Source organism: Pollachius pollachius (assembly GCF_949987615.1).
Source record: "Pollachius pollachius genome assembly, chromosome: 5".
Lineage (NCBI taxonomy): Eukaryota > Metazoa > Chordata > Actinopteri > Gadiformes > Gadidae > Pollachius > Pollachius pollachius.
Genome location: NC_136938.1, coordinates 28,229,709 through 28,257,050, shown reverse-complemented (window position 1 = coordinate 28,257,050; position 27,342 = coordinate 28,229,709). Strand labels below are relative to the sequence as shown.

At 47.7% G+C, this 27,342-nt stretch overlaps 3 protein-coding genes across 3 annotated transcripts; 1 reads left to right on the top strand and 2 right to left on the bottom strand.

Annotated features, from left to right (window-relative positions):
- Positions 1-9,864: 9,864 nt before the first annotated feature.
- Positions 9,865-16,303, top strand: ccnd1 (cyclin D1). The gene is made up of 5 exons (XM_079737119.1): positions 9,865-10,215; positions 11,420-11,635; positions 12,000-12,159; positions 12,255-12,403; positions 14,042-16,303. Exons 1-5 carry the CDS (start codon positions 10,018-10,020, stop codon positions 14,195-14,197), a joined length of 879 nt encoding a protein of 292 aa, XP_079593245.1. The 5' UTR covers positions 9,865-10,017; the 3' UTR covers positions 14,198-16,303.
- A 2,578-nt stretch (positions 16,304-18,881) lies between these two features.
- lto1 (LTO1 maturation factor of ABCE1) lies at positions 18,882-22,076 on the bottom strand. Its single transcript, XM_079736960.1, has 5 exons — positions 21,943-22,076; positions 21,717-21,822; positions 20,235-20,305; positions 19,673-19,790; positions 18,882-19,258 (listed from the first exon to the last, which is right to left on the bottom strand). The coding sequence occupies exons 1-5, from the start codon at positions 21,993-21,995 to the stop codon at positions 19,187-19,189; spliced, it is 420 nt and encodes a 139-aa protein (XP_079593086.1). The 5' UTR covers positions 21,996-22,076; the 3' UTR covers positions 18,882-19,186.
- A 2,694-nt stretch (positions 22,077-24,770) lies between these two features.
- fgf19 (fibroblast growth factor 19) lies at positions 24,771-26,407 on the bottom strand (the record flags this gene model as incomplete). Its single annotated transcript, XM_079736133.1, has 3 exons — positions 24,771-25,061; positions 25,792-25,895; positions 26,194-26,407. The coding sequence occupies 3 exons, from the start codon at positions 26,405-26,407 to the stop codon at positions 24,771-24,773; spliced, it is 609 nt and encodes a 202-aa protein (XP_079592259.1).
- Positions 26,408-27,342: the final 935 nt, after the last annotated feature.

Sequence of the window (27,342 nt, the reverse complement as noted above, 5' to 3'; positions counted from 1 at the left end):
TTTAGGACGGTGCCTCACCTCCTTCTATTGTGTGGAGTAATTAGTCAAGGAGGACATATGGAGCCTGAGTTACATAACCCACAGCAGCTGCAGCAGGCCGGACCGGGGGGGGGGGGGGGGGCGGCTCAACTTTAGAGCTGAATTCATTAAGTTGCGTCACCCCCCACTGGAGACACACTTCTAACCGAAATACACCACACAACAATTGTATGTCATCATTTCTATTTTTTGGGTTATTTCATTATCTTTGTGGCTTCCCATGTCATTGTGTTAACAACAATAGTACATTTTATATTCAGGGTATTTAGCAGACACTTTTATCCAATGCGACTTACAATAAGTGCATTAGTCAGAAGAAAGAGAAACAACAATATATCTCTGTCGGTACAGAAAGGGTGTTCATAGGACCAAGTGCCAAGCACCAATAATTGTTAGGTAAACCCATTTCCCGTATGGAACAAAGATAGGATAAGATGCTACACAAAGTACTATTTTTAAATTTATTTTTATTATTATTATATTTATTTTTGTCCACTCTTCATCCACAAATAAATGCTCCTGATTAGTGAACAACATGGCTCTTCTTGTCCAGTTCTCTAACTGTTCCAGCCCATGCCATCAGAAGCCTCACATGTCCTAAATGCTGAAAACATTCAACAGAATCATGTGGGAGTGTATGTAAGGCGGTATGGAACTTGGAACTCCTGTAAAAGAGGCACAGCTCAAATACCTCCTCTTAATCTCAAAACATAATCATAGATGTTGTTATAATTCTAAAGGATTGACCTAATCCTATTGGTGCCCAAGGCGTCGCAGGCCATATGGGACTGACATTGATATGGGTGTGTTCGTAGCAGAACATATTGATTCTGATCTATCCTGATATATCTATATATCCACATTGTATCTATGTATACAGTATACATCATGTATACTGATATATCAATCTATATATATCTATATCTATAGCTGTCTATACCCATAGCTACAGTATATCTATCGATACCCATATCTATATATATCTATAACTATATCTATATATATATAACGATATCTATATCTATCTATATATATATATATATGCGTGTGTGTGTGTCTGTGTGTGTGTGTGTGTGTGTGTAGTTCCTAATTGAAATGCGATGCTTGATTGATAGATGTGTGACCATCAATATGTGCAGCATATGGTGATTAAGCCATGCCCACAGGGTGTTAGCGTTAATAGTATTTTACGTAATGCCAATCATAACTGGCCTCTTTCCACACACTTCTTCAACGCTATCATGCTAATTACATTCCAGGCAAGATACCGATAATTAAAAATTGATTGCCTATATCTGACGCCGTGCCTGCTCTTCAAATCACCTCGATCGGTGCAGTGAATCCTAATCTGTCTGTGGCCAGGCGTGGATAATTGGCAACCGGTAATCTGATGTAGGCGATCTGTAATCGGGTTGAATCGGTCAAACAGGGTTTACATACGGATTGAACCGAGTTCTAAAGATTTAATACTCTGCGTGCTCCATAGCTGAGAAGACTGAAGAGCGAACTGTTGGGGTTCTCCAAGGCGGTCTCCTCTCCCCCTCAACGATTCAAATGCATGCAGGCACTGCAAACTGTGCAGAGGGCCGACGCAGTGAGGAAATGGGACTCCCAGAGCTCTATGATGGCTGCTTGGTACCTGGTGGTGAGTTAAGGTCCTGAACCGGGTGCACGGACACAGACCCCCACCCTGATGTGCTCGTGCCATTCTCTCGGACTCTGCTGGCGGATCTCCAGGGGGATCCAGTGAGGTGGAGTACAGACCTGTAAGCTTGAGCATGTAAGGGGACATTGTGGGAGCCTCTTCTCTGTTGTGAACAGCCTCTTAGGGTCCGGACACGCTGAGGGCCCCTGGGCTGAGAGAAGAGGGTTCCCAGTAGGCCTCGATGAAGACCCTTCAGCCTCTACAACCGATGTATATACAGCCGCCATTTTATCACGTTATATAGAACATCAGGGAACAACTATTTAATTAAGCTTGTTATGAGCTGGGAATTGAGTCCCGATTCACAAGGGTCCCTATCGCCTCACCTGTGGGATCCATTGTCCAGGCGTACAGATCCATTGTCCAGGCGTACTCTAATATCAGGTGTTCTCGGGCTGCACTGAAGTCCTCTCTTTTGCCTACTCTATGTCTGTATGTGTTTGTGGTCATCAACTTCTACATCTCGCGGATCTGCACTCAGATTTGATGCAATCTTCCATAATCCCGCAGGCTCGGGCAGCTCCACAGCGCGGCTGAAGACATGGCGGTCTAACGCCGCGCCCCCAGTGCGCTGGACCCCGCCGCTTCAGAGGTCTCCGGCTGCCCTCCGAGCCCGCCCTCCGCAGCCTGAGATTAGCCGTTATCTGAGATTAGGCGTTATCAGGGGGATAATCCCGGAGATGTGTCACCTTGAAATTTGAGAGGGAACAAACCTCTGGCCCTTTGTCCCCGGCCTCCTGGCCCGTGGATTACACACACACACACACACACGCGCACACACACACACACACACACCGCACACATGTACGCACACACACACACACACACCGCACACACACGCACGCCGCACACACACACACACACACACGTACGCATTCACGCACGCATGCACACGCACACACAAACATACACACATACACAGACACACAAATGCACGCACGCACACACACACACACAAAACCACACCCACCCACACACAACCCACCCCCCCCCACACACACACACACACACACAGACCCCCCCCCAGTGAGTAATAGCGGTTCCCAGGGGAGGGCGGCGGTGGTCCGTGTGGGGCAGATGGGTGATGGTGGCGCGCGTTGGGCATTAGTTCACGGCCCGCTGGCCCCCCCCAGCCATGACCTTCCCGGCTTTGATCCTATTAGCAGGTGAATGAGGCGTTGGACATCAGGCTGACAGCGCGCTCCCGCCCGCCCACACGTCTCCGGCTCCTTCTGCGCGGCCGCTGACCTCACGGCTCATTAGTCCGCACATATGCCGCTCTGGAGTCCGCCATATTGCACCGGGCTTCATCTAATTCCCTGATTCTTTGTATGCGCGCACGTTCAACAGCCTGTGATTGGCTAGCCGGTTCAGCAGGGTAGTGATGCTGACATCTTAATCAATAACACGCGGCCCGGCTGATCGAATCACCACACGCAGAGGGAGGCGGAGAATATTGTTTTTCTGGTTCACCGCAGGATATCTGAGAAGTGGCTGTGAGGGAATCAAACACAAGTAAAAACTCTGTCAAACTCTATACAACTCTATCAAACTCTATTGAGCTCTATACAACTCTATACAGCTCTATCAAACTCTATCCAACTCTATCAAACTCTATACAACTCTATCCAACACTATACAACTCTATCTAACTTTATCCAGCTCTATACAACTCTATCCTACTCTATCCAACTCTATCCAACTCTATCTAACTCTATCCAACTCTATCCAACTCTATACAAATCTATCAAACTCTATCCAACTCTATCCAACTCTATCCAACTCTACCGAACACTATACAACTCCATCTAACTTTATCCAGCTTTATCCAACTCTATCCAACTCTATCCATCTCTATACATCTCTATCCCTTTCAAGAGAAGTTCCTGCTCATGTCTGTGTGGTTCCACATTATCCTGGGTAAGATGGATGGGGAAAAGGTCTTTGAACGCAAGAGGGGACACCACATTTACATTACATTCAGTGCATTTAGCATGGATGTATGTCCGACTGTGAGGTGGTCTATCATTTGTCAGTTTGACTCATCTGAACAAAAAACCCAAACCAGAACACCAGAAACCAAATAAATATAGATAAACGTCCAATTGGCTGTGATAGACTCTCACATCCACCCCTTTTCTCTCTTCTGCTCCAGTAAAGCTCTGCACCGGCTGTAGCTCTGTAGCTCTGAGTTTCACCGTTTCCTGTAGCTCCCTGACAGCAGATCCTCCACCTCATGGAGCCTGCTGGAGCAGAATGATCACAACACCAGGAGGAGCAACGGAGGAACCAAGACGAGCTGAGACAGAGGACACACACGAATGAAGTTAGTGTTTACAGGTTCCTACGGTAATTAGCAGCACAATAGAGTCAGGAATCTTGGGTCTAGAATACAGACGATGAATCAGCAGACCATCTGCTGCTGAATGTCTTTAATTTGGATAACCCTAAATGTATTTATTGTTGATATTGTTATCTGTATTATATTATAAACGCTGACCATTGAAACATTATGAGTGTGAATGTGATGAAGGACATTTCACCTGTCCAGTGGAGGGTGAATTAAGCTGTTCCCTACATCATAAACCTTTAGCTGTAATCTAAATGACTAAATAGTAATCTCTCTTAAACCGCATATGGGCTATGTTGACCTATTTATCTGAATCTTTGGCTGCCCTAATGCCCTTACTAATGACTGCACTGATGGGGAATCAATACCAACAGTACATAAAACACCCTAATTATCTGATTATGGGATCATTACGGCCATTTTTGTCACATTAGTTTGACCTTTCTGGCAGGCTGCACAGATAGACACAAATGGCTGAACAACAGCTCAAGAACTCAGCTTGTACACTTTAGATGGTTGAATATTGTGTTGTTTATGTTTCGAATCACATTCAGGTTCAGCCATGCCAAGATAAATTATAATAACTTAACTGTCCTACATAGCATGTTATTTTCTGCTGTCTGATAATACTGCTCCAACACCTCCGCTACAACGCTCTAGCAGTGCCTGTGATGGCAGAGGCAATACTCTATCAGGTCACAGTGAGCGATGTGCACAAAATAACAAACTGCAGTAAACGTTATGATTGTTTGGTCAAACACAAGCAAGAACATACAAACTGCCCTTTCTTGGTCTATTTTTCTACATTGTAGATGTGAGTGAAATTCGGATTGAAGATGGTGGTTGCTTATTAGGCAAGGTGATAATTCAGAATTCTGAGTGCATAGCAACATTTCAATAAGGAGTTAGGGTTAGAAAATAAGTTCCCAGTTGTAGGAATGTACGTTGAATGTTAGTGTCAACTGAACACAAATCTAATTTGTTAGTTTGTGGTCAATATTTGAGAAGCAACCTAGCCAGGGACGTTTGTTTACGTTTACTTGGGTTGGAGAAAACCAACATACAGCTGGGAGCTACTTAACACTGAATGAATGAATGAAAGTCAAGGCCTGGTTTAGCAAACTGGCACAGCCCTATAACCTCCATTGGGTGTTACATTTGCGCTATAGAACTAAGTGATCAAATAAACATACATTTTTCAGTGGTTCCCTAAGACCCCAAATGACATATGTCTTTCTTACAAATTATACTGGCCGTGGTAGAAGTAAACACTTAATGAATGCCATCGGGAAAATGACCATGCTTTCTAATTAACTTGTCTCTGTACTCTGCTGACAGAAACGTCCCTTTAACACAAGGTTCGATAGAGGGTCTATAAAGAGCGGGTAGAGATGTGGAACATGGAGGGAATGATATGCCAAGGTTAATTTGGCTGCTACACATTTATTCTGCAGAAATCTGGTGATTAATAAAATAACATATTAATGTTGGAGGCACACAGTAACAACTGGTCTCTTCATTACACCGTCTTAAATTAAAAATATATATATTTAACATATTGAACAATTCTATTCCATAGACTCTTGTTAGAGTCTTATATTTAAGCCATTCAATCTGTAGGTAAGCAAGCTGAATAATGTATAACTCTTTCCTTACAGCTGTTAAAACACGTGTTCATGTGACTTTAACAGGTTACTACAATACCTTTAACATTAAACACCAAGTCAATCACTGGCTACACAATCATCCCATGGATGCATTGTCAGAAGGGCCTCTGCTTCTCTGTGAAACCCAGAGTGAACTTTCTTCATACTTCTCTGGACTTCTAGTGCGCTAGCACTAGAAGTCTAGCTTTCAGAGTGAGCCACCTTTGCTACGTTTATGTTTGCTGTTTAACTATGAATCAGTTTTGATAAACTCATAACTTTATGAGCATCATAAAAATGTGTGATACGGGGCAATATGGTCACGGCGACCAAATGCTTAATTTCAAAATATTTTTGTGTAAGGGTTACTCGCACAAAATAAACCCTTGTAAAATGCTTAAAGGGAATATCTATATCTTGGTAGGGGGACCTTGGATTCTTCTTTGGGTATAGCGTAGCTTTAGCTGTGTGTCTCATGAGTTAAATAACCTGCAGTGGCCGACCCTGAGAGTGACACGACCCACAGACTGAAGACAGGACCTGTGGAACCAAACAGCAGTCTCTCTCCAGGCCAGGGAACCAAAAGAGGAGGTTCACCAACTTGTGCTCCACTTGTTCTCCTCTCTTGGGAAGCTTACTTTATTGGAAGGCATTGTTACCAACTGACAGAATATGGATTTATTAAATAGTTTTTTAACAATATAATATTGATACTGTATAATATGTATGTTTGATTACAAATCAATCCTGATGGTTTATTAACGTGAGCGCATTGGGCCTTAAAAAAGTACAGCACAAAGAGACAGATGTTTACATGTCGTAATGACTCTGGCTGTTGTGAACAGCCCTCAGTGAATGTGGAGGCTGTTCCTTTGTGTGAGGCTCTGCTCTCCCTTTAAATGCTTCCTTTACTTTGGTCCCACGTCCTTCCACTTGCCCAATTACCACAATGCTTGTATAAAATGCCCACTTTAAAAGTCACATGTTCCCTCTGAATGACTCTGCTCCCTGCTATTGCCCTTGTTGGGAGGCTGGGCCTTGTGCATAGAGAGACACTGAAGGTAACTCTGGTCCACTCTAAATAACCATGTTGGGATATTCAACTTTATTTCAAAGAAGGGTATAGTGTCGTGTTCTGATACTATAAGACAAAGAGATTTGATCAACTGTTTGGTTTATTATTATTTTATTATTATTATTTTATTGCTGATTGTTTTAATAGTTAAAAGGCTAGAATATGTATAAATATAGATAAAAATGTAACAAGCACATTAATCATATAATGGAGTTTTTATGGCATGAAGCAACAAAGTGAAACCCCAGTCATACACCAAACTATACTAGCTATACTAAAGTCATCCAAAGTGTTGACCAACTGATGTTAAATCTAATGTTAAATTCATGACGCGTTAAAAGCCAGTGTTAAAGTATTAAAACCTGTTGCTGGGTCGCAATGGTTCAGACAGAGCACCCTGGATCCCTTTCCAGTCTTTACGGTATTTTGTCCAACAGCAAAGAGAGGAATTCCAAGAATGTGGAAATCTACAATTAATTCGAAACAAGAATCAAACACAGGCCTATACAATTAGAATGAGTTGTCGTTTAGTTTAAATGTAAAGACTTGCTTCAAGGAGCAGATCTGAATAAATATAATATGAAATTACATTGTTATAATATAGTTTGTGGGCTTTTTGTTTTTCATTGCTTCCTAAAAAAGGACACGTGTTGCATACTTAAACAATGAACATGAAATTAGAGGACTTTGATAAAGTTATCACAAACAACCACACTAAACTTTTCCTTACATGTGCCACCAACTGCCAACAGTATCCCTCCTGTGTGTGTGTGTGTGTGTGTGTGTGTGTGTGTGTGTGTGTGTGTGTGTGCGTGTGTGCATGCGTGCGTGCCTGTGTGTTTGTGTGTGCGTGTTTGTATTTGTCTGTGTGTTTGTGTGTGTGTGTGTGTTTGAATCTGTTTGTCACTTTCTATTTTCGTGAAGGAAGAAGAATAAAAAAGTTGACATTGACAACACAGCTAACATCAAAACACAGTCACTGGTTCTGCAGGCTGAGGAAAAGACCAGAACTAGTTCTATAAGTTGACAGACCAGAACTAGTTCTATAGGTTAACAGACCAGTACTAGTTCTATAGGTTAACAGACCAGAACTAGTTCTATAGGTTAACAGACCAGTACTAGTTCTATAGGTTAACAGACCAGAACTAGTTCTATAGGTTAACAAACCAGTGAGATACTGGTTCTATAGGTCGAGGATCAGACCAGTACTGGTTCTTTAGGCTGAGGATCAGACCAGTACTGGTTCTATAGGTCGAGGATCAGACCAGTGAGGTACTGGTTCTATAGGTTGAGGATCAGACCAGTACTGGTTCTATAGGCTGAGGATCAGACCAGTGATGTACTGGTTCTATAGGCTGGGGATCAGACCAGTGATGTACTGGTTCTATAGGCTGAGGATCAGACCAATACTGGTTCTGTAGACGGAGGATCAGACCAGTACTGGCTCTGTAGGCTGAGGATCAGACCAGTACTGGTTCTGTAGGCAGAGGATCAGACCAGTGAGCTACTGGTTCTATAGGCTGAGGATCAGACCAGTACTGGTTCTGTAGGCTGAGGATCAGACCAGTACCGGTTCTGTAGGCTGAGGATCAGACCAGTGCTGGTTCTGTAGGCGGAGGATCAGACCAGTGAGGTACTGGTTCTATAGGCTGAGGATCAGACCAGTGCTGGTTCTGTAGGCGGACGATCAGACCAGTGAGGTACTGGTTCTATAGGCTGAGGATCAGACCAGTACTGGTTCTATAGGCTGAGGATCAGACCAGTGATATACTGGTTCTATAGGCTGAGGATCAGACCAATACTGGTTCTGTAGGCGGAGGATCAGACCAGTACTGGTTCTGTAGGCAGAGGATCAGACCAGTGAGCTACTGGTTCTATAGGCTGAGGATCAGACCAGTACTGGTTCTATAGGCTGAGGATCAGACCAGTGCTGGTTCTGTAGGCTGAGGATCAGACCAGTGAGCTACTGGTTCTATAGGCTGAGGATCAGACCAGTACTGGTTCTATAGGCTGAGGATCAGACCAGTGCTGGTTCTGTAGGCGGAGGATCAGACCAGTGAGGTACTGGTTCTATAGGCTGAGGATCAGACCAGTGCTGGTTCTGTAGGTGGAGGATCAGACCAGTGAGGTACTGGTTCTATAGGCTGAGGATCAGACCAGTGTGACCAGTGAGGCGTCTCGGTGTGAGAGTCGATGGTCAGTTGTCCCATGTGCTCACCTCATGTTCAGCAACAGGGCCAAACTGGAGCCAGAGCACTTCTTTCGCTGAGTTCTGGAGAGAGAGGGAAGCGCTTTGAGGGGGGTGTGATTGGTCTGCCCGGGCGGGGGGCCGGGGGCTATGCATCGCTCTCTAGTAACTCTAACCCGACCATTCTTTTCAGCCGGGCAGACCAATCACGATCCAGACGCTCTGATGTCGGCTACCCCCTGCTCAACCCCCCTAACCCCCCCTCCCCCTCGCTGGCGTCTCCCATTGCCCCCCACCATGCACACACACACACACACACACACACAACACTCACACACACACACAGACACACACCGAACGCACACACATACACAAACACAAACACACACGCAAACACTCACGCACACACACGCACGCACTCACACACACACAAACACACACACACTAACACACACACACACACGCTCTTCCGATCTGCCACCCGGGCTTTAAGGACCTCCTATTTCCATACCTATTGCCCCAGAGACCGAGGGCCGGGCTGGAAGGGGAAGGACCAGGATTTGGGACTTTTTTTCCTAAGCGGGTGGGGGTGGGACGGGGGGACAAGTCCTCCTCTTCTGTCTGTAGAATGTCCTTCCCCGAGCGCTCCCTCGGAGGCTGCTGGCCACTTTGATCTCCCCCCCTCCCTCTCTCTCTCTCTCTCTCTCTCTCTCTCTCTCTCTCTCTCACCCCCTCCCCTTTTCCTCCTCTTAACAACCGCTCACGTCATCGCCCCCCCCGCCCCCCCCCCCCCCCCCTCCCCCCGTTGCAGGACGTGAGGTTTGTCTGGAGCTGTGCGGCCTTCACACAGGCTGTCGCAGGAGCAGGAGCAACAAGCGAACCGCGAGCGGAGAGGAGAGACAACGAGGAAACATCCCGACGCTCCGGTCCTAAGCGGCTTGAGAAGCCTTCTAGGCCTCCTAGTAGTAATAATAATAAGAGAAGAACCGCGTCGGGATCCCCTGAATCCGCGCTATGGAGCCCCAGCTGCTTTGCTGCGAGGTGGACACCATACGGAGGGCTCACCAGGACCACAACCTCCTGAACGACCGCGTCCTGCTCACCATGCTGCGGGCGGAGGAGAACTACCTCCCGGCGCCCAACTACTTCAAGTGCGTCCAGAAGGAGATCCTCCCCGGGATGAGGAAGGTGGTCGCGACCTGGATGCTGGAGGTACGCAGCGGTTACTTTCTGTTCTGGTGGTCTGCTGGACGCGGTTGCTTTCTGCGGGGTTTAAAGGCTGGAATCGGACCCCCCGGGTTGTTTACTCTAACTTTGTGTAACGCGTTAGTTGTGTGGATGTTGTCTACTTGTGGTTAAAGGGTCGTGGATCAGCCCGGAGGTCCTCAGAAGGTCTGAGGGGTCTGCTGCTGGGTGGTCCCAGAGCCCCGGGCTAGGAGCTGCTTTAGGGACGGGGGTCTCCACCACAGACCCAACCTGTGTTTTAGTAATAATTAATCTGTATAAGAGCTCCTGATTGATCCGCCCGGCGGGAAATGGACTAATTAGGAGCGATGTACACGTAGGCAGTCTGCTGCGGCCGGTCCCGCCATCTTGGTTGTGGAGAAAGTGGGATTTTAATATAAAAAGAAAAGTATAATCATGTTTAATATGACAGCAGCTCGAGGCTCTTCCTCAGACCTGTCACTCGGTGTAGATGAGTGACAGGTCTTCAAACAGGACAACATGTCGCTTTCTGATGTGGGAGAAGTGTGTTGTATTGAAGAGCAGCTTCCCTTAGTGTTTCAGATCAAATATACAAATGTTAAGATGACTAACAGAGCTTCTTAACAGTCGGGTTTGAAGCCTGGATATGTTGTGAACATTAACATGTACTTTAAACGGGAATCGAACCAGTGGAAATATTTTATATTAATTTTTGAAGTTGGGTCCGATCTGAGACCCGACGCCTGATCCTCCTGGAGCGACACGAGCTGTAAACATTAATTATTATTAATTCGTTTTTTACTCCACTCGACGCAATCTTCAATAATCCGATACAAGACACAATGAAGGTTATTATCGTGATGGTTGGGGGTCCGTAGACATTTTTTTAAATTTATAATCTTTTTTTGAAAACATGACGAAGTTCAGAATCCAGATCAGAGTTCCTCATGACGCCACCTTGGTGTTTCTGTGTGAACTGAACTGAACGGAACAGAAACACCAATCCTTCGTGTTTCTGTTCACTAATATATAGACCGCAGAGCCTTTATCAACCTTTTACCAAAACTAGTGGGGCTGGATGTGGAGATAGAGTCGAGATGTTTTCCATGTCAGACCGTGGATCAGCTCAGGTCTGAGGCCTGCAGGGACCTAATCTGCTACACATGGAAACGGAAAAAAATTTCAAATGTTTTTTCTTTCGCATTTACAGGTTTGCGAAGAACAGAAATGTGAGGAAGAGGTTTTTCCACTGGCGATGAACTTTTTGGATCGGTTCTTGTCTGTGGAGGCGACCCGGAAAAGCAGACTCCAGCTGCTGGGGGCGGCCTGCATGTTCCTGGCCTCCAAGATGAAGGAGACTGTCCCCCTCACGGCCGAGAAGCTCTGCATCTACACCGACAACTCCGTCCAGCCCGGGGAACTCCTGGTAATTTAATTAAGACAGAATGTTAAATAACACTTAAAGGCCAACATGTGTGTGGTGGGCCATTGTGTGTGTGTCTGTTTGTGTGTGTGTGTGTGTGTGTGTGTGTGTGTGTGTGTGTGTGTGTGTGTGTGTGTGTGTGTGTGTGTGTGTGTGTTTTCTGATAGCTGGTCGCTTGTGACTTCACGCTGGGAGGCCTCATGTCACGCAGGGCCTGCAAGCATCCGTAAGATCGGTGCGACAGCGCCCCCTAAAGGCATGAACCCGAACGCAAACCCGTTCCCCGTGCACGCGCCACTTTGCTGTGGTGCACTCGTTAAATGAGTTCCAGCCCAGCAGAAGTAACTGGTTTCTGTCCTCCCTGCAGCAAATGGAGCTCCTGGTTCTCAGCAAGCTGAAGTGGGACCTGGCCTCGGTGACTCCGCACGACTTCATGGAGCACTTCTTATCCAAGCTCAACATCCACCCCAGCACCAAGCAGATCCTGAGGAAGCACGCCCAGACCTTCGTGGCGCTCTGCGCTACAGGTACGAGTCGCATCTCTTCCTCCTTCTGGATCAGAGTCAATCAGGTCAGGTGATCACCGTCACGTGACCTCACCCCTCCCTCTGTCGCCCTCCAGACGTCAACTTCATCGCCAGCCCCTCGTCTATGGTGGCGGCGGGCAGCGTGGTGGCAGCCGTGCAGGGCCTGTACCTCAAGAGCCCCGACAGCTCCCTGTCCGCGCACAACCTCACCAACTTCCTGTCGCAGATCATCCGCAGCGACCCGGTAGGTCCCTCCGGCCGGTCAGCTGACCGTTGTCGAACTGCTCTCATTCTACAAACACAGAGCTCTTCATGTGTCGGTTCACAAAGCACAGGGATTTAAAGGGTGATCTCATGCGCCCAGGTGTGAGTGTGATTACTGGCAGTTTGACAATCTGCATGTCCACCTAGATGGACGCTGGATAGATCAGTCTACAAGCCTACCCAGTGGACTGTAGTAAATGTTTCTATCCATCTTACACCTAGGTTGACACGCCCACTTGTGATGTCACTAGTGCACAGTAAAAGGCAGATTTTCAAACGCTTGTAACGGCTGATCACACCTGGTGGCGTGATATCACCCCTTTAATGGATCACCTCGTGTCTCCTCCCTCTGTTTGACGCCTGTCTGCCCTCCCTCTGTCTGACGCCTGTCTCTCCTCCCTCTGTCTGACGCCTGTCTATCCTCCCTCTGTCTGATGCTTGTCTCCTCCCTCTGTCTGACGCCTGTCTCTCCTCCCTCTGTCTGGCGCCTGTCTCTCCTCCCTGTCTGACGCCTGTCTGCCCTCCCTGTCTGACGCCTGTCTCCTCCCTCTGTCTGACGCCTGTCTGTCCTCCCTCTGACTGACGCCTGTCTCTCCTCCCTGTCTGACGCCTGTCTGTCCTCCCTGTCTGATGCCTGTCTGTCCTCCCTGTCTGACGCCTGTCTCCTCCCTCTGTCTGACGCCTGTCTCTCCTCCCTCTGTCTGACGCCTGTCTGTCCTCCCTCTGACTGACGCCTGTCTCTCCTCCCTGACTGACGCCTGTCTCTCCTCCCGCTGACTGACACCTGTCTGTCCTCCCTCTGTCTGACGCCTGTCTGCCCTCCCTCTGTCTGACGCCTGTCTGTCCTCCCTCTGTCTGACGCCTGTCTGTCCCCTCTGTCTGACGCCTGTCTCTCCTCCCTCTGAGTGACGCCTGTCTGCCCTCCCTCTGTCTGACGCCTGTCTCTCCTCCCTCTGACTGACGCCTGTCTGTCCTCCCTCTGTCTGACGCCTGTCTCTCCTCCCTCTGACTGACGCCTGTCTGTCCTCCCTGTCTGACGCCTGTCTGTCCTCCCTCTGACTGACACCTGTCTCCCCCCTCTGTCTGACGCCTGTCTCTCCTCCCGCTGACTGACACCTGTCTGTCCTCCCTCTGTCTGACGCCTGTCTGTCCTCCCTCTGACTGACACCTGTCTCCCCCCTCTGTCTGACGCCTGTCTGTCCCCCCCCTGTCTGACGGCTGTCTCCCCCTCTGTCTGACGCCTGTCTGTCCTCCCTCTGACTGACACCTGTCTGTCCTCCCTCTGTCTGACGCCTGTCTGACGCCTGTCTGTCCCCTCTGTCTGACGCCTGTCTCTCCTCCCTCTGAGTGACGCCTGTCTGCCCTCCCTCTGTCTGACGCCTGTCTCTCCTCCCTCTGACTGACGCCTGTCTGTCCTCCCTCTGTCTGACGCCTGTCTGTCCTCCCTGTCTGACGCCTGTCTGTCCCCTCTGTCTGACGCCTGTCTCTCCTCCCTCTGAGTGACGCCTGTCTGTCCTCCCTTTGACTGACGCCTGTCTGTCCTCCCTCTGACTGACGCCTGTCGGTCCCCCCCCTGTCTGACGGCTGTCTCCTCCTGGTTCTCCTCCTGGTTCTGCAGGACTGCCTGCGGTCGTGCCAGGAGCAGATCGAGGCCCTCCTGGAGTCCAGCCTCCGCCAGGCCCAGCAGTACAGCGTCTCCACGGAAACCAAGCACTCCGAGGAGGAGGTGGACCTGTCCTGCACCCCCACCGACGTCAGGGACATCAACATCTGACCGCCTCTGACGTGACGTGGAGAAGCATGGACGACCCGTCTGGGCGGACACCCCAGGGGACTGAGGGGGAGGGGAGGAGGGGTGAGGGAGGGGCCCCCAGGAGCAGAGCGCGCTCCTGTACGGCCCGACGCGGCCCCCCAGCCCGTCTGGGACGCCCCACCTCAAACGGTCTTCATGGTCCGGGTGACCCGGGCCCCCAACCCGACCACCGGCCCCCCGCCCATTCTGCCCCCCCGACGCCAGAGTCACAGGGGCCCTTAATGTTCCTGCCTTCCTGTCTGTCCGTCTAGCACACTGTCTGGGGCCTCCCGGGGCCGTGAGCACCGCAGAGAGACAGACAAACAGACCAGACAGAGATCTGCCGAGGCGGCGCCACATGGTAATGTGTGTCCGCCGGCTCCGTATGTAAAGTCCACTCTAGGGCTCGTAAAGTGAAGCCAATTCACAGTGCCTCCTGAGAACATACAGAGACAGCCAGAGGGCCAACGTAGTCCTTAGACCCTAAAGGTATCCTGAGGGCCCCTAGTCTAGGGCCCAGCCGAGCCCCTCCCTCCGACTCTTGTGTCTTGCTTTATAGACTTTCATTCATAATTTTGCATGTGTGTTTAGTCACTTTACTGTACGTGATGATAGCCCTGTTATGCTTTTATATTCACTCTAGTGTACGCCCCCCCCCCCCCCCCCCCTCTAAATTCATGCTGGTCATTTAAATTAAGCAAGTCTGTTTCTTGTGAAATGCTCTGTTTTAATGGTATCTGTGGATTGCTTGCTTAAGTTAGTGCAACTTCCTTAACTTAACAATTTCGCAATTATACAATTATATTTTTTTTTTACTGATTTCGTCGGTGTTTTCGGTTTATTCCGCTGTCTGATTGGATAATTCATGTGCGAGTGTGGCAAAGCAATCCACCACCAATTCTTATTCTTTACTATGTTCATTTTGTTTTGTGTAGTTAGTCTTTTCTTTGTCATACCATTCCAGTTTATTTTTCTGTAAAAAAAAAAAAAAAAAGACAACAAAAAAAACAAGCACTTTCGGTCGGCCTGCTGACTTTTTTATTTTAATTTCACGTCGCCGGATGTGAGCCGATGTTAAGCTATGGTGCCCAGAGTCGAGACAGACCGCGTGTCCTTCACGGAACACCGCTCTGTGACCCGTTTGAACTAGCTCAATCTTTTGGAAGAATCAAGGATGACAACGCACAAGGACAAACCAACACCTTCTCAGTCGTATACAATTCATACATTTGTGCAGCTGCTGCCCAACTAAAAAGTCCTAAATTTCATCTCAAACCACGACCCATGTAGGTAGTACGGTGAGGACTTTGTGTAGACTAAGGAGATTATTTTGCACAAACTGCGACGTTGGCTGTTGTGTGCGCCTTGCCCTCAGGCGATGGCAGAGGGGAATTAGGTTTCTGATTGTGTGTTAGGATGGAGAAAGGGAGGAAAGCACTCCTTGAGTTCCGCTGCTATGGAAAATCAATCCCACCGTGTATGATGACCAGAGAAAAAAAAGAAAAATGCTTTTTTCCTATGTTTTGCTGCTATTTTGTTTTGTTTTTATACACACAATGTCGATATCCTATCACGATGGGTTTGTATTTTCAAATAGAAAATGTTATTGACATCTCGTCTGTTTCTAGGTTAGATTCTATGATCTTTGTCATTATGTTTTGTTCATATTAATTAAGTTGTTGCGCTATTACAAAAATGAAAAAAGGAAAATTGAAACAAAGGCTTTGATCCACAATACCTCATGCAACCCTCAATATATCTGTGATGTCTTTTGTTCTATTGTTGGTGTCGGTTGAGTGCCACCACTCACAGATGGATTCGCCCTATCGGAAACATTAGCTCTCAGTAGCTCTGCTGAGTATGAAGCTGTCTCTGTAACAGAGACTCTATATCCCTGCTATGGGCCCGTGAGGCCACTCCCTCCCTTTACTGATGTTCTATTTATAAAGAAAAGCTTTTCCCCCTCCAGGTTTCAAAGTGTCGATGAGTTGAATTTGAGAGTAATGTTGTGCTTGGTAAGCCATAGACATCCTTTTGTTTTACAAATCATTCAACACGCTCATTTCCACCGGTCGTCCTATTGGTCATCGAAAGGCAACACATTATTGTATTTGTGTTGACTGCACAATAAAGAAATTAAAAGAAATGCAAGGTTGGCCGTTGTGTTTGTCTGTCCATGGAACACAGGCCCTCGAGGTGATGGGTTCTCTGGGGCCGGGGTCCAGAGCCATGTTCCCAGGATGGTCACCTCAGATGTTGTACGACACACGGATAAAAACACGATCACCAGGGATTTACGCTTTGGCTTTGGGTGATTCTGTCACAGAAGATTTCAAATGTGTGTGTCAAACACACACACACACACACACACACACACTAGAAAAAGTCAATGAAGTTATCAGTGTGTGACCTGCAGAAACAGAAACGACACAAAGGGGAGAACAAGATAACTGGATAAATAATATTCTGCCCATCGATCAGAAGTCAAGTATCCCCTCTTATATGGACCACCATAAACACGATACAATTGTTCATGTCATGATCTGGATTGTACGGCTAATGATTTACAAGGCTTCAGTGTGTTAATGTGTGAGAACAGCACTCATTGATTTGTGATGCAAAGAATGTCTTTGATGCGGCGTCCATGCGTAGCAGGGGCACAAAACTCTAATCCTTCCCCACGCCTTGCCAACCCCGACACAACACAACACAACCGACAGACACACACTAGCCTGTGCATGTACGACCTCAACCTCTTTATTCAACCAATCGATACCCCGGGTTCACTAATCTTACTTCACATGTCATCATGGGTGTGGTTATAATCCTCCATCTCAGATTAATCTTTCTACTGCTGGACAGTCATGGTTTTACCAATGGAGTACATTTTATTATGCTTTTTGCAAGTCTTCTTTATCTGTAATGAAGAAGTATATATTTTACCAGACCACAAAAGGTTTGGTTATATCTCTCCACGCTGGGCCAGTCAGTGAAAGGGAAAACACTTCCTGCCATTTGTTTCTCGGCTGTAGATACAGGCCTGGTTTGATGGGGTTCCATGACATCAGGATCCACTGTGAACACAAAACGTTATGGGGTAGGATCATCCTAGTGACCAGAGAATGGTACGAGGAAGATATACGTTTCTGAACCAAAAGGGGGACGAGTAGACCATATTCCTCCCCACATGCTCCCTAGTGGTCAGCAGGGCTAGGCAGATGATTAATCCTAAAGATCAATGACTGCGTGACTAATACTTACTGTCAATACGAGCACATTGTTTATTGAGTGTGGGTGTTGAACCTAATATCAAACCATCCCATTCCCTCCTGTGCTGTGATCCTCCCTGGAGTGGCCGGCTGTTCTGTGGCTGCATGAGGCCCACGGGGGGGGGGGCATGCTGCTGGGCCTGAAAGGGGGGGTGGAATTCTAAGCCACCATTTTGTTCCGAGGGCCTTTTCTTCTAGCCGAGCTGCGTTTGTCACATCGCCTTTTCATGTCACCACTCACCACCTGCTCTCTAAATTCCTAAACATTCTCTGCAAAAATGCTTTCATTCCCCCCCCCCCCCCTTTTTCTCCCCCTCTTCGGGACTCGGCAGTCAGCTGCCATTGGCTCGTTCTGGGAGGGTAACACACTTCCTAGAAGACTGAGAAACTGTAGAACCACTTGAGACGCACAATGTTTGTGCGTTCCTAAACTGTATTGATACAATACTGTGGCAGGGCAGGAACATATTGATAGTGTTTGGCAATTTTTATTTGCTGCAGTAACAGCAGACATTTTGAATGTCGTAATTGTATTTAGTAATACAACACAATATCAAAGTACAAATGTTCTCACAATGTTTAAAAGGATTACTCAATCTCAAATAATGACCGGAATTTGATTAGTCAATTATTAAGTACATTCTTCCCACCATGACTCCACAAGTTAATATGTGTTGGACTTTCTGCTGCCAGTCAATAAATCCAAACATATAGAGCGTCTCCCTGCTGTCCGCCTGACTCTGCTGACTGTTCACTTTCCCAGCCGACCGCACCTCATTGTGTTGAGGCAGGCAGCCAGGCGCACACACTTTGATAACCAGAGACTCACAACACACCCACGGCCAAGGACATGGGAGTGAGAACCGAAGAGTGAGAACTAACCATTAGAGTGTGACGCATTGGGAACTAACCCCTTAAGTGTGACACACAGTGAGAACTAACCCCTTAAGTGTAACACACAGTGAGAACTAACCCCTCGAGTGTAACACACAGTGAGAACTAACCCCCCTGACACCAGGTTAGGATGCTAGGCTAGCACTCTAGGTCAGGACGCTAGCTTAGGGCGCTAGGCTAGGACGCTAGGCTAGGACACCAGGTTAGGATGCTAGGCTAGCACTCTAGGTCAGGACGCTAGCTTAGGGCGCTAGGCTAGGACGCTAGGCTAGGACACCAGGTTAGGATGCTAGGCTAGCACTCTAGATCAGGACGCTAGTTTAGGGCGCTAGGCTAGGACGCTAGGGCCTCCATAGGCTTTAGGTGGGATGGGTGTTACATGCTCGGGGTCAACATGATGGTTTCAACACAAAATACTTTTTCGCTTTAAAATGTTTTCAATTCAGTCTTTATTGATATTTGTTGAATATACAAAAAACTAAAATCAATCCAAAATGTCCTCACAGAGTATTGTTTCAGCCGTAATGCTGTACTGGGCTCAACTCAACCTGGAGAAGTGTCTTGCTCTGCATACACACCAGTATGAGAAACACGCCCCTGGACAAAAGGTGTAAACATTTCACACGTTAAACCTTATAATCCATTACAGGACGTCACGTGACCCCGATGTCGTCCAACCGGCAGCAGCCATCGCTGAATGGCCGCCACCTCGAGACACTCCAACTGACCCCGGCCCTCCTCCCCCTCCTCATGAGGGCGGGTCCAGCAGGCGTCCGTCTGACCTCTGAGCTCCAGGACCAGTGACCCTTCAGAAGGACATTTGGCTGGAGCCGCGCGTGTAGTCGCTGAAGTCTGTAGGAACACTCATCACGGAACACACCTGTGGAGACCGGGAGCAGAGGTCCAGTTCTTTATGGTATTTACATTCAGGGCAAGTAGCAGACGCTTTTATCCAAAGCCACTAACAATAAGTCCATTTGTCAGAAGAAAGAGAAACACCAATATATCTCTGTCGTTACAGTAAGGATGTTCTGAGAACCAAGTGCCAAGCACTAACCATCACTAGGTTAACCCATTCCCCGAATACAACAAAGATACAATGCTACTTGTTTAAAGTCACGATCAGACAAAACAGGCACAAAATATATAATACTATCAACATTACTTCTCTGTAGTATGGGATGTTTCTGCAGTCAAGAGGTTCCTCACAGAATTGGTACTCCCAGCTGTACCATTTTGTTTAACAACGATATTTCCTTCCATCAACGCTCACCTGTTGGAGCAGGACGCTCACCTGTCTGAACTTGGTTCTGATCTTCTGCATGTCCTCCAGAAGGCCTTCAGCCTGAGGATCATTGTACGGAAAGGCCTGGATCATCGACATCAGGCCGTCAACACTCTTCAGATGCTTCCTGAGGAAACGCATTTGCACCAATCAGAAGAAGTCTTTTAACATATATAAATAAATGAATGACATCTTCTGACGTCTTGTCCTCATTTTAATACAACGCTACTCATCAGGGACCACAATGGAAGTCAGCCTTCGTGCTTTATGGCGTCATCCAGGACTATTTATGTATTTTATTGTATGACACAGAGGGCTGTTCATATTTCATATCAAAATGGTCAAATAAAATCAAAAAAATGCTTCCATTATTACCACCACCTCTGCTTACAACTACCATCTACAGACAGGCTTTTATTTGGACTAATTATGAATATATACAAAATGTATTCCTTGCATTGGTAGTAGGAAGATAGCTCTTAGAATAGAAAACAGAACCGGCTCTCTCTGCCTACGCACCGGTCTGAGCCTGATGAGCAGTAACAGATCACTTTAAGGAATCAATTCATACCTCGACTTGGCATCCATCTTATTGTCGAGGAGACATTTCCATGTGAGAGCGAACCCGTAATAGAAGGACACCTGCCACAGCCCGAAACGAAAGGTTGGAGTACGATTGATCCGAGATAGGAAATGCACTATTGAAATATAATTTCAGACATTTCATTTCCACGTCAGTCATTATTTAATCAAGTTAAAATATAAATAAAGTGTGTGTACAAAAATGTATACCTTATAACTGGAACTCTTTCTGCTAATCCAACCTTTTATATTATGTGCACTAAATGTAAATTTTGTTAACGTACTCTTTCTACATGACCAAAGGCCTTTGGTCATGTAGAAAGAACACAATCCACTATGGCCCATTGGCGCTCAACCCACGAGGACTGTTCTTAACTCGTGTCTGCGTTAACTTTGAGGTTCAAACAAGGTGTTCATGGTTGGTAAGGTTGAGAGTGGATGACCACATCCTCTTCATGACAGGAGTTACGCCTATGACCAGACAAAACATTGCAAAGCCCTTCCTCTGGAGGCTGGATACTCGTTAGGCTATTCCTAGTTTTCAGGATACAGGCTGGTTCCGGAAGTCTGTGTCCCTGTTCACCTCTGACTTCTGGTCAGATGATTTCCTCTATCTCCTTCGTAGCCTGCACACTGTCCCTACATGTATCGTGGATAGTATTAAAACCCATTTGCTCGCTCGCTATGACATAGTCAAGTTATATTCTACATTTTTTAATTTTTTTTTAAAACTAAGATAATATTCAAGCGAATAAGGTAGGTCAATAAAGTTGAAATAATAAATCAATAAAAAAGGAGGAAATCGGAAGCAACATTTAATTCAACAAAAGTATGTTGTTTTTTGGGGGGAAGTAACAGCAAACTCCTGCAGGAGAGGATTAGGGCCACATGTGATTATTTTTTTGGAGTTCTCACTTTAATCTCAGAATTCTGACTTTAAAGTCAGAATTCTGAGATTTAATTCAGAACACCAAAAAAATAATCACACTCGTATCACGTGTGGCCCTAATCCTCACTAAACTAAACTAAACTCCCAACGAAGAGTTGTGTACATTCTGAGCCCTTGTGACGTCAGACGAGTAGGACCTCGGTCCAGACCCCCCCCATCGCTCCTCTATCGAACTCCTGCTGGGGTTCGAGGGCTCAGCCTGAACTCCAGCATCACAAAAGAGGTGAACGGAGCCAGAGTAAACGAGCCACATGAAAGAAGAGCCGAGAACAGAGGTATCGTATAGAGGTTGTACTGGTTAGACCTCAGGGTACTAGTTATACTGAGGTTTACCGGTCCCATGGCGCCATCTAGTGCACAGATGGGACAATTTGCTTCCGGTTCATATTATTTCATCGTTTTGTATTGCGCGGCCGCAAGCGTCCAAAGAAAAGAACCAAGTCTTGGCATCAGGACTTAATAAATAACGTTTTTTTTTTACGAGAATAACCTGATAGGGCGCCTGATAGGCCCGAGACTGACCTCAGCGCAGACCCGGGCCCCGTGGGACGCGCCGTGCGTCCGCCCCTCCAGCATCCCCTGGCGGGTCCCCTCGTCGAAGCCCTCGCGGTACCCCTCCGCCTGAAACCTGGGGGACAGGAGGAGACACGGGTCACACGTCGTCCCCATGACAACAGCATCCGCACGCGGACCGTGAACGTGTGTCTGTCTCTGTGTAATGACGTAATCGGGGGTCTGTCGGTTCTACCTGTTGTCTGCGAGGAAGATGCGGTCGAATGAGTCTCCTGACTTCAGAGCCATCGTTTCAAACTCCGTGTTGTTTTGTGGGTGACAGCTGGATGGAGAGCTGACAAGAAGGAATACTTTCTCTGCTTTAGTACTCTGTCTTCTTCCGTTATTTATTGGTGGAGATCATATCGTTTTATTTGCATTACCGCCACCTTGTGGACAGAATCGATATGTCGGTCTATCTATATTATTCACCTCGATCTAGGACTACACTGTTTGAGATTAAACTGTGGGTTAATCTAACCCCTGGGTTTGATGTTTTGTTGTTTATTGCACTTCAACAGTCCTACATCAGACTGAAATAAACCCGTTAGGGCAAAGGAGTCCCATATGTCTGTTGTAGGAGTTTGCTATCCAGATAGGAAAGACTTGAGTCCCAACTCAACTCTACAAACTAAAAGACAAACATAATCATTCAGTCCCGGTTTATAATAAATAATCTCTGCAGTTCGGATATTCTACTTTCAAAATAATTGCACACATGTCAAGCAAAGTTTAACTATAATTAGTTTCACAAAAATAACTAGACAATTACAAAAATTAGATTGCGCTGCGGTTGGATTTGAGTTGGTAATATATTAAATGAAGCCTTTTCATTATGCACTTCACAGCTCATCATGATGATTCCTAACGAAAATAAATCTCATAGCCTTTATCCAGAGATCCATCATTTACCAGAGAGGAATTTATTATTATTCAGCTTGATGGTGACTTCCAATAGCATAATTAGTGTTATGAGCATCATTCTAAAATCACTATCTGGACTGATTGATGTATGAAATAAAATAAAATGTATAGCTTCATGGTCGTTTCCAGGGCTGATAAACATGGTAAACATGAGGGGTGAACAATAGTTTCCGCCACTAGGCAGAAGCACTGACGTTAACGTTTACGACTTTTGCAAAGGGGCCTCTCATGTTGGATAGAGTGTGTTTGAATCCAGATCCAAAAGGATCTGGATGCAGATCCATTCTGTTTACTGATGTAAAAGTCAAACCAGTTAATGTGTGTTGGCATGCAAACACTTTTATTAGCTGATCACAGCAGCATCCATGCAACACGTGTCCGTATTGACACTGAACACACTGAACACACTTGGGGGCGTTTAGCGGCCAAGAAGGAGATTAACCTGAAAGAGGTGTTGGTTGTCTTTTATATATTTGTCACACAATTTGCACTTTGGCTACAATGAGTACAACTTGGTCCATATTAATTTATATGAATGCACATGCAGCTGTATAACAAACACATTTATATTAAAATAAATAATAATACAAAGCCTACATAACATGTGTTATATAGTATTATTAACATATTATGCATATCAAATGTTAGGCGAATAATAAAATACAAATGTGCTGGGACACATTAATGCTTATCTGAAAACAAACAGTCTCCCAGACACAATTACGCAATCATTTACATAGTAAACATAGATTTAAATTAACACAACAGCACACCCTATTTGGGTTACGTTTCGTATAAACTAATTCAATTCATATGCATTGTATTCGTATAGCCCTTAATCCCAGGTACAGTCCCAAAGGGCCTACCAGGCCGCCTGTCTCTGACACCGGCACACACACCTCTGTAACCAGGCGTGGAGTCATTTGGGTTTGCAGTCATTTCTTGCCAGAGGAAAGAGAACCGTCCGTCCGTCCGTCCGTCCCCACGGCGTCGCCGGCCTCCTGTCGCCTGCCCCTGGTTCTCAACGGACCGGGGGCAGTAGGGGGGCAGTAGGGGGGCAGTAGGGGGGCAGTAGGGGGCAGTAGACCCTGATGGACCGGGGGGCAGTAGGGGGGCAGTAGGGGGCAGTAGGGGGCAGTAGGGGGGCAGTAGGGGGGCAGTAGGGGGCAGTAGGGGGGCAGTAGGGGGGCAGTAGGGGGGCAGTAGGGGGGCAGTAGGGGGCAGTAGGGGGGCAGTATGGGGGCAGTAGGGGGCAGTAGACCCTGATGGACCGGGGGGCAGTAGGGGGGCAGTAGGGGGGCAGTAGGGGGGCAGTAGGGGGCAGTAGGGGGGCAGTAGGGGGGCAGTAGGGGGCAGTAGGGGGGCAGTAGGGGGGCAGTAGGGGGCAGTAGGGGGGCAGTAGGGGGGCAGTAGGGGGCAGTAGGGGGGCAGTAGGGGGCAGTAGGGGGGCAGTAGGGGGGCAGTAGGGGGCAGTAGACCCTGATGGACCGGGGGGCAGTAGGGGGGCAGTAGGGGGCAGTAGGGGGGCAGTAGGGGGGCAGTAGGGGGGCAGTAGGGGGCAGTAGGGGGGCAGTAGGGGGGCAGTAGGGGGCAGTAGACCCTGATAGACCGGGGGGCAGTAGGGGGGCAGTAGGGGGCAGTAGGGGGCAGTAGGGGGCAGTAGGGGGCAGTAGGGGGCAGTAGGGGGGCAGTAGGGGGCAGTAGACCCTGATGGACCGGGGGGCAGTAGGGGGGCAGTAGGGGGGCAGTAGGGGGCAGTAGGGGGGCAGTAGGGGGCAGTAGACCCTGATGGACCGGGGGGCAGTAGGGGGGCAGTAGGGGGCAGTAGGGGGCAGTAGGGGGGCAGTAGGGGGCAGTAGACCCTGATGGACCGGGGGGCAGGTGGCTCTACACTCTGAAGCTCCAGGCGTCCGTCTCCCTGACCCCTGATGACATCATGGCGTCCATCCCTGAGGTCCCCTTCTGCTGCCCAGAGCAGAGGCTGCTGCCGGGCTGACCCTCGACCCTCCTGGCGGGGGTCCCCTCCTGGGGGTCCCCTCCTGGCGGGGGTCCCCTCCTGGCGGGGGTCCCCTCCTGGCGGGGGTCCCCTCCTGGCGGGGGTCACCTCTGGAAGCTAGGGCTGTGGATGAGCTGGGGGAGGGCACTGAAGGCCTCCATGTGGTCCACTGGTTCCAGCTCCGGGGGCCGGCTCCCGGGCTGCGCCCCCCCCACGGCCCCGGGCTCCAGGGCGCTCACCATGGGGAGGAACTGGGCATGGGCGGGCGGGCCCCGCTCGGGGCCCCGGGGCCCCCCTAGGCTGAGCAGGGCGTGGTGCGTGGCCGAGGTGTAGACGCTGTACCCGTCTGGGAGGACCTGCTCCCGGAAGGTGCAGTCGTCCCCGACGAACACCAGCTGGACAGACAGACGGACACGCTGCTTTTTAGGTCCTCAGAGCGACCCCCGCGCACACCTCGGGTCTATACATAAATATATAGATATATATGTATATATATATATAGATATATAGATAGATAGATAGATAGATAGATAGATAGATAGAGATCTATCTATCAAATAAAATGCAGAAAATCCAATATATATATATATATATATGTATATATGTATATATATATACATATATATATATATATATATATATATATATATATATAAACACACACACACAACTATGAATATGAATATATACTGTATTGAAAACTGAAATAATTGTCCATATCATTGATCACTGTTTGTATTCCTGCGGAAGCTCTTGTGTTGACTTTGGCGGCGGAGCCCCCCCCCCCCCCCCCCCCCCCCCCCCCCCCCCCCGGGGGTTCAAGGCTGGGGGGGGGGGGGGGGGGGGGGGGGGGGGGGGGGTTCATCCATTCAGCTTCTCCAACTCAGCAAACACATGATGCGGTGCATCCCATTGGACAAAGGTTGGGAGCCAAACTAACAACATGACCCGGGGCATGGCGCATCACATGTTCTACTTTTAACGGGTATCGGAAGCATGTTGTTTTGAAATAAAACATTTTAATTAAATTGGTTAGATTTATGGAAACCTCCATTTGATTATGTTATGAACCGATGGATACAGTCTTCCATTATATTATAATACATATTCCATTCTTTAACTCACCGATGTGTATAGACTTCCATTGCTGACAATGCAGAGAAAGTGAGAGGCGGCGATTCCCTTTATGACGACACATCCTCTGTCCACGGGTCGGATCTCCATGAGGCCTGAGAACACACGCCATCACAATCCCAATCAGAACCTGCATGCAGACACACCTCAGGGGTATCCACAGCAGGTCATGTGTTTGGGTCAAAACCAACTTAATAACCTGCAGGAAATTAAAAATACACTTTCAATTGTACAATCCACATGTCTGTACTATACTCACATGTCTGTGCTGTATGTACTGAACAATTCACATGTCTGTACTGTAAAATAAAAAAAAATGAAAAAAATCATGAATTGTACAGTACAGACATGTGAATTGTCAAATGGATGCTGATGGATTCAGGAGGTACTCACTGTTGGGGGTCTGCTCGGTGGAGCCCCCCACCATCCCATCCCCGCTGATCAGCAGGTGGAGGCCGCGGCGGGCGGCGTACAGGTGCCGCAGCCGGACCACCTGGCCCCAGCCGTGCTCCAGGTAGGGGCCCTCGTCCGCCAGGGGCCTGCACACCACGCCGACCGTGAAGAGGACGTGAGCGAAAGACACCGCGACGAATATTACGAATGACATGACGGTGCTACCTACGATTTATTAATGAGTGAGTAAAGACCGTGAATGGCGCTGATGGTGCACAGATAGTCCCGTCCTGCTGACTGCTGCTAGGTCGCCTCTCAGGTTCGGTTAAATAAGCCTCTTATCAGCTGTCTTCTGAGAATCCAACCTGAACACACCCATGGCAGGCAAACCCTACGAAATCACACGTTTCTATTGGTTCTCCTGTTTGTTGACTTCAGGGGAGCTCTGCGCCTCAGACGGACCGCAGTAACAACCGACCCACGTGGACAGGTCATATCATATAAGTAATAATGATAATTATTAGTCCGCCCGTTGGAGGTGAGGAGGGAATTGTTTTTACATTTAACTATATGCAACTAATTCAAATCGAGTACAGTGGATTTGAAAGTTCCTTTCTTATTCAAGACAATTCATTGGTGAGATTGCCGCCAGAGGGCGCCAGGGAAGTGCACCGCCAGAAGGCGCCAGCAGAGTGCGCCACCAGTACTCGATTTGTCTGATGAGCGCAACACATGAGCAAGGTCTCAGCGGAATAGGGCATCAGTCTTAACCAGACGATCGTTTAATTTAGAATTGCCTTTTCTATTTGTTTCCCTCCATCCCTCCCTCCCTGCTTCCTCCCTACCTTCCTACGTTTCTTTTCCATGAAGTGTTGCATTTCACGCAGAAATTAATAAATGGTCCATGTTCTGCTCCAGAATTGTCGATTTGTTTTTTTATGACCTGCAGAACAATTTCACAATCAAGTCATTATCAATGGAAGGAAGGGAAAAATAATAGCGTTTTCAAAGTTATTTTATTAATTCAGTATTAAATAGTATCATCGGTAATTGTTATAACCACCAAGAACTCAAATAGACAAAAGACAATGAGACTACAAAGCCAGGTGGGATTGTGGAAAATGCCAGTATAATGGTATACATAAGTAG

What these genes read in the sequence shown, in the direction of transcription:
- lto1 (XM_079736960.1), bottom strand. Translation starts at nt 21,995, where the DNA reads ATGGCTCTGAAGTCAGGAGACTCATTCGACCGCATCTTCCTCGCAGAC. An exon ending in GGGCCCGGGTCTGCGCTGAG is followed by an intron (nt 20,306 to 21,716) that starts GTCAGTCTCGGG and finishes GGGCTGTGGCAG; the next exon opens with GTGTCCTTCTATTACGGGTT. An exon ending in AAGATGGATGCCAAGTCGAG is followed by an intron (nt 19,791 to 20,234) that starts GTATGAATTGAT and finishes GCGTTTCCTCAG; the next exon opens with GAAGCATCTGAAGAGTGTTG.
- ccnd1 (XM_079737119.1), top strand. Translation starts at nt 10,018, where the DNA reads ATGGAGCCCCAGCTGCTTTGCTGCGAGGTGGACACCATACGGAGGGCT. An exon ending in TCCAGCCCGGGGAACTCCTG is followed by an intron (nt 11,636 to 11,999) that starts GTAATTTAATTA and finishes TCCTCCCTGCAG; the next exon opens with CAAATGGAGCTCCTGGTTCT. An exon ending in AGATCATCCGCAGCGACCCG is followed by an intron (nt 12,404 to 14,041) that starts GTAGGTCCCTCC and finishes CTGGTTCTGCAG; the next exon opens with GACTGCCTGCGGTCGTGCCA.